The following is a 13,655-nucleotide window of genomic DNA, read 5'->3' as shown; positions in this document are numbered from 1 at the left end:
AGAATTTCTTCTTTACACTAGTTCATTACTAAACGAATCCCAGGATCGTTCTACCTGTGATTCACCAGCACACACCAATGTTCTCCTGCCTGGGAGAATCAACTTTAACTCCTAACTTTTAAACCTAGAGCTCCTCAAGAAATAGTAGCAACACTGCGCCCCAAAGAACAAAGTAAGGAAAGGCCCAGAAAAGTTAACTTTCAGAAGTTTGAAATCTTTATGAAGTTCTTATTATTTTGCTTTCCCTAAGCCTTCTCTTTCTCCCGTTCACCTGAATGGGCTAATGAAAGAATGAGGCTGCAAATTCTTTTTGCTTTACTCCACTCTTCCTTAAAGAAAGTAGAAAACACCATTATCCTAGAAGCCATCGGGACCTCGTCAGAAGCATCCCTTACCATTCACGGTGTCTGAGACAGAGCCTGTTATGGAAGCGGGAGAATTGGTGGCTCGAGACTGAGGGGCTGAGGAGGCTGGGTCGTCCACAATGACCAGCATGTCGCTGCTGCTCTCATCAGGGGGAATGGAGCCGGTGTGCAGCTCACTGCTGATGGAGATCTAGAGGAGGAAGGGCCACAATCACTATTACTCCTAGTGTCCACAGCCCATGGCCCTTGTGTCTATGTGAGGACGGGCTTCTCAGCTCTCCATCATTTCCCTCTCCTGCCTGGCTTCGATCCTAAAAGTCAGACCCCCTGCTTTGGCTCCAGAGAAGCCAGCCTGTCCTCATTTGCTTTTCTCCTTATGGATTCCATGTGCAACTCCTTTCTACAAGGCAGGAGAATTCTAGGAAAAGCAAAGGCTACCAGGTCAGAACACAGTCCCCACTGCTGCAATGAAGGCATCCAAAAGGAGCCTCACCTCACTGAAAGGGCTGGGCATGGCCGAGTCCACGCTAATGAAGGAGTCGTCCCCGTCCGCAGAGAGGTTGGAGTTATCAGCCGAGGGAACAAATGGAATCACCAGGTTCACACCCTCCTTTCTCCTTTTCCCATCCAATTCATCTTCCTTTTTCTTCTGGGAACATACAAATCAAGAAATATGGAAAAAGCATGAGGATAGGCACCAAGAGAAAAGTAGAGTTGGAGAAGAAGGTGATGACAGAAACTTGACTCTTTGTAAACTTCTAGGTTTCATTTTATTCAATTAGCATAATATTAAGGAAGGAAAAACTCCTAAGGAAGGAAGAAAGGGATGGCTCAGTGAGAGTTTATGTATATTCTGCCACAATAAGGGAGAGTTGAAAGGTCAGTCACACTGAACCGAAGCTGTGCCTAGTCTACTCCTCATGGGGCAAGGTGCGTGGTCAGATTCTACCATGTCCAAGCTGCAGCACACTCATCAGGCACTGAACTGATGCAGTCCCACAAGGGGAGGGCCAGTTCTCCTAGTATATTTTCTGCACATCTGTTTTCACTTTGCCTTCTTTTTAAATACACATAAGGAGAATGAGGGTTCTTATCAATACACAAGGGATATTAAGATAGCTTTTGTCATTATTTCCTCAATTTAGATAAAAACGCTTAAGGACTGAGTGACTGAGCTACACTAAACAGTTCCAGAGCCAAGTTTAGTAGGGCTCTGTCACAGATTAGAGATGTAGAATCACAGAACATGCTTTGAAAATTCTGGGAATCACAACCAACCACTGCACCTAACTGCATTTGTATCTAGACCTATATTAGGGATAATATGGTATGCCTTTGTGTAGTTTATATTACCACTGGGTATTTATCTGAAACTTCTATGTTCAGATTAGGAATGGCACCTGCTGCAAACTCAGTAAGCTCTATAATGCCCTGTATGAGAAAACCTTTTCTTCTTTGCTATTGTTTCTGCATAGCAGTAATTTTTAATTCTAAATAACAGTAAGCAATAGGTTAGAAATTTGAGAGTGAAGTCATAAAAGAGAACCTGAGGACATGTGTAGAAAGAGCAGCCCAGTCTAGGAGGAATATGATTCTTCATTCCTGGGATTTGTCAACTTTGTAAATATAGTGACTACCAGGGGTATCGTTCAGGCTAGAAATAGTCTTGCTTAGTAGAAGGTACAATTGAGGGTATGGATTTTACAATAAGAAGAGCTGTATATTTACTGGAAGATGAACATATAATATAGGCAGGCTCTTAGGCTGCTGACCAACAAGGCCCAATATGAGCTTGGATAAGGCGAAGAAGCCGACCCCCACTTAAAACAGAACCAGCTTTAACGTGTGACCAGACAATGTGCTTCAAGCAAACCAAACAGTCCAGGAAAATGAGGCATGGACAACTGTCGGACTTGAGGGCCCAGAGCTATGGTGATGCATAAAGCTTAGTACAACCCAAAGGTAAGCTAAACTCACCAGAAAAAATCTGGAGGGTAGTAAAATGGTTTCAAACTAACAGTCAGGGCGTAAGAAGTCTGGGAACCTAATCAGAACTAATGGGCTGATTACTGAAACAAGAAAAAGTCCTGAAGACCCCATTTCTGATTTACATGTGAATAAGGATCAGTGATAAAGATTACTGATATAACACTTTGGTACAAACAGTAAGACAGGGATGAATGTAGGGGAACTACATCCCACTGTGCAGTTAGCCTGGTGGCTTCAAGCAGGAAATGTCAGAAGGGAGGCAAAAACCAGCTCAAATCCTTGGCATGAAATGGAGAAAATGGAGGATCATGTTCCACTTAGACTGGGCTGCTATTTCTACCCATCCTCAGGTTCTCTTTTATGACTTCACTCTCAAATCTCTAACCCATTGCTTATTTAGACTGGCCAGCAATTTTTTTTCTCTTTTTAAAAAGTTTGTATACAATTTTTAAAGGTTACTTCCCATTTACAGTTATAAAATATTGGCTATAATCCCCATGTTGTACAATATATCCTTGAATCTATCTCACACCCAGTAGTTTGTACCTCCCACTCCCTCAACCCTCCCAACTGGTTCCCTATATCTGTAAGTCTACTTCTTTTTTGTTATATTCACTAGTTTGTTCCATCACTTATATGTATGACATATAAGTGATATCATACAGTATTTGTCATTCTGTCTGACTTACTTCACTTAGTATAATGCCCTCCAAGTCCATCCATGTTGCTGCAAATGGCAAAATTTCATTCTTTTTTATGGCTGAGCAGTATTCCATTTTACACCCCACCCCCCAAGCCCCCCCATCCTTTATCCATTCATCAGCTGATGGACATTTAGGCTGCTTCCATATCTTGGTAATTGTAAGTAATGTTACTATGATACTGGGGTGCATGTATCTTCGAACTGGTATTCTTGTTTCCTTCAGATATATACCCAGGAGTAGAACTGCTGGGTCATATGGTAGTTCTATTTTTAGCTTTTTGAGAAATCTTCTATAGTGGCTGCAACAGTTTACACTACCACCAACAGTGTAAGAAGTTTCCCTTTTCTCCACATCCTCCCCAACATTTGTTATCTGTATTCCTTTTGACGCTAGCCATTGTGACAGGTGGGAAGTGATATCTCATTGTGCTTCTGATTTGCGTTTCCCTGATGAATAGCGATGTTGAGCATCTTTTCATGTGCCTTTTGGGCATCTGCATTTCCTCTCTGGGAAAATGTCTGTTCAGTTCTTCTGCCCATTTTATTTTTCTAGTAGTTAGGTGACACTGAATGGTACACTAGCAGAATTATGGTGGAAGGTTTGGATCTAATGACCTCTTAGGCCCTTTCTAAGATTCTGCAAAATCTAATAATGTAACTAATATCCATCTTACTCACATTTAGCCTAAGCTTTTCAACAGTCCCAACAAATGGTTTCCAAAATTGCATGTGACTGCAGATAGGGTAAGTCTCAGAAGAGTACAGATCTACCAAGGCTGCATTTCTCCCTATAGAACATCAGTCAGCACAGATCTGCTGCATATCATAGAGATGGAGCAGGATACCAACCAGTAACCAGGACAAGCAATTTTCTCTGAAGTACCTTTTCTGTAAGTACCACCCTGTCCCTCACCAGTCCCTATTGGCCACCCCAAGCTTGAGATACCTTCTCTGCATACTTTTCCCTCTTGCGCTTGCGTTCTTTAACTCGGTTGGTTTCCTCCTGCTGCCGTTTCTCTTCTTGCCGGAGTCTCACTATCAAGAAAAAAAAAAAAAAAGATCTGATGAAGTACCTGTGGCAAACATAATCCTCATTCTCTGAAATTAAGGTGGCCGTATTCTCTGACATTTATGTTTCAAGGTATGACTTCTATCCATCTAAGGCAGATGACTGGTGGTTTTCTAACTTAGAGAAGGAACAGAGTTCCTTGAATTCTTAACAGTTTTGGGATTCAACCCATGATTTCACTTTCATTATTACGAGTCTTTCCTTGCCTTCGTTCTTTTTCCTTTTCTTTTCAGCATTTTAACCTCTCTCTGCATTGCACAGATCAAGTATGGTTGTAGAGTCCCAAAAGGTTTTTAGAAGGTGGTGGGAAATGTGAGCACCATAAGAAAGGAGCTTCATCACATTCTCTGATGTGATGCTATGACGTCCTCAAAGGTTCACAAGGTAAGTTAGAAACCCACTGTTCTCAAAAGCCAGGAATGCTGGGAGAAGTCTGTATGTTACATACAGCAGTGTGCTTTTCCAAAATCGCCATAAAAAATTTCCCTGGACAGAACAGAGTAAATTAATTACTGCTGAGGAGTCTAGGGATATAGCTTTCCTGGTACACATTTATTTCAAGTCATATTACTCTAAAAGGACATGTGAATTTTGCCTTCTACTCCATAACACATCCTTGTTTTATTTGTGTGTGTGTGTGTGTGTGTGTGTGTGTGTGTGTTTTCAGTGGAGGTACTAGGGATTGAACCCAGGACTTCATGCATGCTAAGCATGTGCTCTACCACTGAGCTATACCCTCCCCACCTTTAATTTTTTTTGCTTTGGTTTTAATATAAAATATTAACATAGAAACATCTTTTTTAGGGAGGAGAGAGCATTAAAAAAAGGTCTAGAGTACGTACATTTCTTTTCCAACTCTTCATCATCTAGAAGAAGACTAACCACCTCTTTGGGTTTCAAGGTATCTGGTTTGAAGTTCCCACCAGAAATCACCATCCGCTGAATCTATACAAAGCAGATCAAAACATCACTACCAGGCATCCATTTTCTTATGGCAAATATCCAGAAAGCAAGAAACATCTTTTTCAATCTGCTCTTCTGGTGAAGCCTCTGGATTTCTATTTCTTCTCCATTCACATGACTGGCTCATCCAGATCGTTTGTCCAACAAAAAGGACAATAAGACCTTCTTTGGTTGGGACTGTCAATCGATAGCTATAAGATCCAGTAATACTGAATCAAGAAGGAAAAGAGCCAAAAACAATCATTTCTTTAGAAACTAGCAAATATGGCACACAACTCAGAGGCTGATTACACTGGAAGTACTAGGGTGAGATCTCAAATATCATTCTTTCTTCCCATGAATAGGCAACTATGTCAAACATGAGGACCATGACTGGGGTTCTCTTCTCATGAACAACAAATGGCTGAATGTAGGTTGTAGACAGCACTCTGGTAGAAAAGGAGCAAGGAATGGCCAGGGCAATACAGACTGCTATTGTACAGGTCCTGATTTTATTTTCTATTCAGAAGAAATTTTAGAGTCTTTCTGACGAACTAAAGGCAAGGGAGTCTTAGTCAGTCAGTGTGGTTGGATTTTTCTCTACCAGTATAGCACTTCCTTTGCCTTCTGCTTACCTCACTCTTCTCTTTGGCTCGCTGCAGAATGCGTTCTTCAATGGTGCCTTTACAGATGAGCCGGTACACGGTAACCTGCTTTGTCTGCCCCAAGCGGTGGGCCCTGTCCATGGCCTGCTGGTCCACAGTGGGGTTCCAATCACTATCATAAAAAATCACCTGCACAGGCAGGACAAGAATATAGCAATGACTGAGGCAATCTCAGGGGAAGACCAGAAATTCTGAGACCAACTCAGCCACTCATCTGTTGCAACAGTTTAATGCCAGACTTTGGTCTATGATTTAAAGATGAGCAGATATCCACTCATAAAACCAAGCCATTCCTTCACTTGCTGTAGGCGAAAGGGACATACTCTGGACATTTTTCAGGGTTTTCATTTAATAAGAGAGCGTGGCAATAATATTAGTAGTTAACACTTAGGGCTCACTATTTGCCAGTCATTGTACTAGATGCTGTATGTGTATTAACTCCCTTAAATTCCACTACCACTATGATTTAGGTATTATTAAAGACCTCCATTTTATAGATGAGGAAACAGAGGCAGAGAGGAATTAGAGACTTTATCCAAGATTACACAGCCTAAGTAAGCAGTGGGCCTGGGATGTGAGGAATATGAAAGCCTTCCTTTTAACCCTAGGCCTACCTTGGTAAGAGACAGGCATAGCTTTCCTAGCATTCTCAGGTTCCCAACAGCAGGATCATTTCCTGTCCCTTGAATTCCAGGCAAGAAATGTTTAAAGGGTTCTCTGGAAGCTACTTCTAGTTTGCTAAACAACAAACACAAATAGCAACAAAATGTACTCCCCTGTCCCCTGCCCCACAAGTGAACCTAAAACCAATAGACTCCTAGGGCCTCAGCCTTGAGGCTATTATCAATACAGTGGACCTTCTAAAAGAAAGCCAGTTCAAAATGACCCTCATCTCTCATGTGTCCTCTCCGACATTCAACCAAGTCACCAAATCCAGCCAGTGCATCTTCAGAAGCAAACTTATCCTTTCTCCAGTCCCAGTGTCATCTCCTGGGCCAGGCCCTTAACAGCTACATCTGGCTCACTATTGCTTCTAGACCAGTGAGCTTCCAAGATTTATCTCTTTCTTCTTCAGTCTACTTTGGGTACCACTGGTGACCACTCCAACTCTCTGCTTATTATACTGCAACACACCAAGTCCAAACTCCTCTCAATAATCAGGCCTTGCTATACTAAGCCAACTTCATTTTCATTCTTTCCTAACATAAACACAACTTCTCCCTTTTGTCAGATAGGTCTCTTTGGTGTTCTTTACTTATATTACATTTGTTTGCATCACTTCTAGCTCAAGCTGATTTTCTGACTTGGAATTCCTCAACTCTTCTCTATTGGTTAAGGTGCAGTTTAAGCTTCACCACTTTCAGGAAGACCTCCCTGACTTCTCTTGCCTGTAACAATGTCTCTTTTTCCTATTCCTCATGAATTCCTATTAGAAATAATAACAGCTGCAATCTGTTAAGCACTTCCAACAGATGTGTATACGTATTTCACTAATCTTCATAAAAACCTTATGTATTTCCTTCATCTTATAAATTAGGAAGAGACTGTCCTGAGTTCACAGTCTTAACAGTCTCCCTCCACCACCTGCACTATTGGCAAAACGTTGCACTGCCTACCCTGGTCCAAGTTCCCACTTAATCACTATCTTAATGGGTGTCCAATTATTTCATGTATATTACATATTTAAAAAGATCTTCCTATCTAGTCCTACATGAGGACAGACACCACCCACCAGTGCAAAGTAGAATTCAACAAATACTAATTGATTGGTACTAGAATCTCTTAGGGGCGATCACAACTGGACAGAGCCTAGAAATGTAAACTGAAGAGTGATGCATCTCTCTTGAAAATGTTCCTCCAGATGCTTTCCCCAATGCTTAACACTATCCCTAAGTAATTTACTTGTTTTCTCATTTTAAAATGGAAGCAATTCTTCTGCCATTTTCTACAGATTTCACTTTGAGTGAAGATGGATAAAAGACATCAGCATTTTCAATGTTCCTGCCTCTAATAAGGACCCTCACTTGTTCTTTGTTATGATGCTCCTTTTGTCTTGCCTGTAATAGGAGGTATATTCCCTCAATTTTTAGTATAGGTTAGAATCTTGGAGGAAAAAGTTTCAAACTGCCTGCCAAAGAAAAAAAAAATCATTACGAAAGCTTATTGTTAATCCATAGTGCCCACAGATCTAGGATGTGGAAGTACACAATGCCTGTCACTTGCAGGAGTATAGCAAATCTGACCACGTGACATTTTGGAGCTTGCACAGGATATGCAAAATTCTAGGATATCCAGTTTATATTTTCAGGGAGAACAAACGAAGGAAAGACAGAGTTAATGAAAATGAGACCTCCAGTTGTACTGGGGAGTGGGCATTATTTGCTCAACATACCTAACATGACTATCTATGTGGACAATGAGAATTGATGTCTCACTCAAAAAACAGTGGCTTTAATAGTCCAAGCCTGAGGCAATGGTTCAGCATAAATTCATAATGGGGAATCCTATATTATGAATCATTTCATAGGTGCTTCCTCCATATTTATATTTTTTTTCCTGGAAGTCTCAGTGACAACCAAAGCTGATTCAACTTGGGTTCTTTTGAGATCATAAACAGTTAAGAAGATTAAAACCTAAGGAGATAGGCTTGCAATTTAACATTAAGGTACCCGCCCCCATTTAGTGCCTATATATCATTCAAATGAATTAAAAGAGGTGAGGAACTGGGGAGAGAAAATAAAATGAGATTCTACTTAGAAAAATACCCAGGGAAAAAGAATACGAAGTATGTATAAACTAATAAAGACAAGAACAAGAGTAAGAGACCTAAAAACCAAGTTAGATGTATGGTTATTATCTAATGTGACAATAAAATGAACACAATCAACCATGACATGAACTTGCAGAGAGGAGTTCAGGGGTAGACAACACCCATGAGAGTGGCACAGAGATGACACCTGTATTTGGTAATCAAGTTTATGGAGCTCAATGAGACATTCTACAGAAAAACAAATAATTAAAGAACTGCAACAACTGACTTAACTAGGAAAGATTAAAGCCAGAGAATTCACAAAGCGTGGCTCAACAATGACTAAAGGAAAATATATTAATAGTCAGTACCTTTATGGAGTTGTAAACACCAAGCTGGACAGGCACTGGGGAGGGATGAGGGGAAGAAAGCAAAGAAGGTGACAGTTGAGATGGGGTGGAGGCACCTGGCTATACAGGTCAATAAGGGATTTCAGGGGATGAGGAAGTGAAATGGAAAACAGGAAAATTTTGAGAGAACAACTGGAAAAAGTTGCACCAACACTTGGAGGGTGGAACTTTCTCCTCTAAGAGAATGGGTGGAAGTTCAGTCCCCTGGGAGGGCTGAAAGCTGTACCATGTTGTCTCATGGGATATAGGACTTCTCACATTGCTATGAAGGGACAAAAGTGCCTCAATCTCTCTCTAAATATAAACATTTAAAACAGATCTGACAGAAACAAACCAACAGTGCAGTTCATAACAATCCCTCACTAAACAGTGTCAAATGCAAAGAGATCCCTACTTCAGGAAGAATACACAAAGAACAACAAAGGCAGTAAGGGGCAGCTGCCATTAATCACATGTTAAAATCATGTTTTACTAACAGAGTGAGCCAGACAGAGTCCCACTGTTTACAAATACATGTTTATATATGCATTCTCAATCATAAAACATTAAGTTTTTCCTAACGTTTTAGGCTGACTAACCTCTTCCTTATTCATAAATGGTTCTGGGGATCTTCCAAAGCTAAATCTCAGGACAAAGGAAAAATGCCAAGCAAGCAGTTAAACTTATTGTTTCTCTTATAATACATGCACACAGAGTATAACTTGACTTCATACAAAGCATAATCTAGGAACTCATTTCAATCCTGTGGTCTCATTTTTTTCTGAGGAGTATTCCAGGAGGTTTTAATTTACAAGTGAGTCCCTAAGCCGTACCCTCGAAATTAAATGTAAATTATTTTGGAATTGGGAACTCAGAATATTTAGAGCCTCTCTCTAGGCCTCAGGATATAAAGGGAATTCCCACTTCTACTCCTCTAGCTCTGGGGTTAGGGGTCTACTTTGGTCCTCTGTGGCTACCAGGAGCTCCCTAGGCAAACTATGTGAACTCTAAAAACAAGATGCAGATCTTCTCCCTTAAACCTGCTTATTTTTTGGCCATTCAAATGAACAACTATGGGAACCATTCCTTAGGAAACCACAGACTAAACCTGAGATAGGCAGGCTGAGAAGAAGGGAAAGACATTTTAATCATATGAAATATTGCTAGACCTCCTCTCATCTAGCCTCTGGCCTTAAATGTTATCTATGACCTGATGATTCCAAAATACATCTTCAGCCCTAATCTTTCTCCTAAACTTCAGACCCTACTGCCTGGGTGACACTGCTACTGAGAGTCTGCTAAGATTCTTACCACCTCCACTGCTTTAATCATTGTCCAAGTCACCATCATCTTGTGTCTAAATCCTAATTGAACTTCTTGCTTCTACTTTTTCCCTATAGTCTTCCCCACCCTACCCACCTGAAGCCAGAAGGACACATTTAAAACTCAAGCCAAAACATGCTCTTCCTCTCTTCAAATTCTTCCAGTAGCCTCCCACCCCAGAATCCTAACCATGGCCTACAAAGCCCTACATGATATGCTTCAGCCACACTCATCTCACACCACTTTCCTCTCATTCATTCTGATCTACCTACAAAAGGCTTGCTTTATTGCTTGATTATGCCAACTATGTTCTCACCTCAGGGCTTTGCACTTATCTCCTCTGCCTGGAATGCTCTTCTTTTCTGCCAGATATATAATTGGCTTGTTTGTCTCACTTTTGTCAGATCTTGGCTCAAATGTCACCTTATCACAGAAGCCTTACACTAGCCCATATAAAACAGCAACCCCTCATCGCGAATAAGGTTTTGAAAAACAATCAGAAGTTTACCAGGTGGAAGAAGAGATGTGCCCAGGAGAATGATCTATGCTGAGGGAGTTGTTTAATGTAACATTGTCCTGGAAACTATAAGTCAATCATTATTTCTGGAGCATAAATTCTGGAAGGAGAAGTAGTCTGGCAATTAGACTGGAAAGGGAGATAAAGGCCACTAAATGAAGGGCCTTGTATGTATAAAGGATCTTATACTTTATCTTGGAGACGATGGAGACTTCCTGAAAAGTTTTAAGCAAGGAAGTAGGACGATTAATAAAGAAGGTTATAAACAAACTAACAGAGAAAGTATGGGGCTAGGGGCTGAGACTGGCGTCTAAAAGATCAGCTAGGAGGAAGTGATAAATCCTATACTCACATTAAGAGTATGACTAACTGGGACAGTATGGAATGCTTGAACAATAGAGAAAGCAGAGTACCAAGGGGCAAAGAGAAAGCCAAGTTTCTGCTGATATGACATCAAGTGAGCTACCACATCAGAGAACCTACCTACCACCACCAACAGCTGTCCCTTAAGATGACTGAGGCTTATGATGTGCACATTAGATACAGCATCTACCCAGCTGTGCTTACAGCAATCCTCAGGCCCTGGAACCCTGTCCCAACCTAATTAACTGTGACAAGGTTTAGATGCTGAGGAAAGTTCAGCTAAGTCCTATGGTCGACGACTTGGTGATATTACAGAATCTGTTTTTCATTCCTGAAGGCAGGCAGTTCTACAGTGTAGCAGTTAACAAAGAGAACAGACACAGCCTAGAAGTTGAGGCTGGGAAACTTGGGATCTAGTTCCAGCTCTACTATTGTGAGCTTATTCAAGCCTCTTTACCCCTGCATTTCATTCATTTCTCCACGACCCTCCAGGGTTTGCATCCCCCTCATATTTGTGGGGATTTTGATGCTCTGTATTTCACAGAGGCATCACAATGACCACATTAAATGACCTTTTTAGGGTTATGTCTTCTACAAAACAATTTCCTACTTATGCATTTTTATGTCTCTAGGTTACTGAAATTGTTATTAAATATATTTGAATCCTGGGGATAATTCTGAGGTTCAAAAGGAATACCCTTCTCTTCTCCCTTTCAGATGCTGAAGTATTCCTCCAAGGAGATGATGTATGAAAGGATACATAATTTGATGGAATGTCTTTTTATTTTATTTTTTAAATTACCAATTGTAATGCCCTCCAACCACCTTTTGAAGTTAGGGATACAAAAATATGAGCTTTTCCTATGATGGAATAATGTATAAGAGTAATAAAACAATCCTTTTTGATTTGTTCAGTTACAGCTTCTGAAACAAACAAGTCTAGTTGGTTGAACTGACTAATTTTTCCCAGACTGTGTATTCACTGACATATTCCAAATGTTTAGAACAGTATCAGACACACAGTAGGCATTTACTAAATATGTACTGAATGACTGTGTAAGAAACTTATTCCAAGAGAATGGAGAGATAAGTCCCAATAGAAAGCTAAAATGTCCCAGTTCCAGGCAAACTGCAACCATTATTTCTTAACATAACAAGAGGCAAAGAAATGAAAAGTCTGTGACACAAAATAAAGGGCAATACCAACTGAACGATATATTTATAATAGAAAAACTGCACTCCCAGTGTGTTTTTGTGCTCTTGTTACTTACTGTGTCTGCAGCAGTCAGATTGATACCCAGTCCTCCAGCTCGTGTACTTAGCAGGAACACAAAGATGTCATTTCTGCAGAAGAAGGAGGGATATTTTAGAGGGAAAAACTGAGAAAGAAAAATGGCATATGGCAAAAGAGAGGGATCTCTGAATACAGAACAGTGTCTAGGCCTAGAAAAGTTTTGGTGGTTACTCAGACTTGACCCATGTTTCTTTGACACACTGTACAAAGGTGCTCTGTTGCTAAAATCAAACCATGGTAATCATCTTCCAATTTGCAGATATATTTTTGCTGCCCACTAATACTGACTGATATGCAATATAAACATTTGGCAAATATCACATAGAAATTCGCTATGGAAGCAGAGACCTCTGTCTATGTAACAGTCATATTGTTAGCAAGTTAAATCATTCCTAGTTCATACAGAGGGCAAGTCAGTCAGTATTTCCTGATGTTTCCCCCAAGAATCATGACTTCAAATAATTTGGGAACCAATGATTATAATTCCAAACCACTCAATTTCTTATGAAGAAAGTTAGTCCCATAAAAATGACCTGAGGTCAGGATTAAGGCTCAGGTTATGACTCTGACTTCCATGTAATAAGTTGAATTTAGGATCAATCCATGAAGATAGGATGGAACTAAAGTTCTTTTTGATGAAGGCCAAAATAGCCCTTAACAGAAACAATAAAATACAATTTTCTGTTTCCCTCTACATCCTACATGCTTTTAAAGAAATCTAGAATTACAAATAAACCAGTAGGTGCCATTGTCACTCATTTTGGCAGCAAATATTTACTGAATATCTTCTAGGTACAAGGCCCATGCTAGATCACAAAGAGCAGGCTTTGACTACAAGATCTATCTCTGTACACACATACAATTAGGGGCTCAGTTTGAACCCAGTTCTTCTGGATAAAATTAACATATTTTAAGATTATCTTGCATTTTCATGTTCCTGCCATCTGAGGTTGTTTTCCAGAACATTTCTAAGGGAAAGGGATTGCATTACACTGGTTAGCAAACTTTACAGTCCTCTAAATCAAGCTGCTAATCCTTTTTCTTCATGACTATAATGAAGAATAAAAATGGAAATTCATTTACGTCGGTGTTACTCAAATTACACGTCACATCTATCATTGGTCATGAAATGAGTTTGGTGAGTCAACACCACATTAAATAAATAAATTAAACAAGGAAATGGAATTGATTAGAAAATACAGTAACACATCAAAGGTCATAAGGATAAGTACTGTTTTATGATTTCAGATACAGTATATATGTACTAAATCCCATAGTAAAATGAAT

General features: G+C 40.1%; 1 protein-coding gene across 2 annotated transcripts in view; it reads right to left on the bottom strand.

Annotated features, from left to right (window-relative positions):
- Positions 1-13,655, bottom strand: part of INO80 (INO80 complex ATPase subunit) — a 112,589-nt gene that overhangs the window by 4,185 nt on the left and 94,749 nt on the right. The window contains exons 29-34 of one of the 2 annotated variants that reach the window (XM_032481482.1): positions 12,346-12,418; positions 5,704-5,862; positions 4,969-5,071; positions 4,004-4,092; positions 859-1,011; positions 396-555 (exon numbers count right to left, since the gene is read on the bottom strand). In XM_032481482.1, coding sequence (XP_032337373.1) covers positions 396-555; positions 859-1,011; positions 4,004-4,092; positions 4,969-5,071; positions 5,704-5,862; positions 12,346-12,418 — 737 coding nt within the window. Of the gene's footprint in view, positions 1-395; positions 556-858; positions 1,015-4,003; positions 4,093-4,968; positions 5,072-5,703; positions 5,863-12,345; positions 12,419-13,655 lie in introns of both variants that reach the window. The other variant, XM_032481481.1, reaches the window with a different exon arrangement.

This window comes from Camelus ferus, chromosome 6 (assembly GCF_009834535.1).
Source record: "Camelus ferus isolate YT-003-E chromosome 6, BCGSAC_Cfer_1.0, whole genome shotgun sequence".
Lineage (NCBI taxonomy): Eukaryota > Metazoa > Chordata > Mammalia > Artiodactyla > Camelidae > Camelus > Camelus ferus.
The sequence above is the reverse complement of the archived record's forward strand: the minus strand, read 5'-3'. Positions and strand labels throughout refer to the sequence as shown.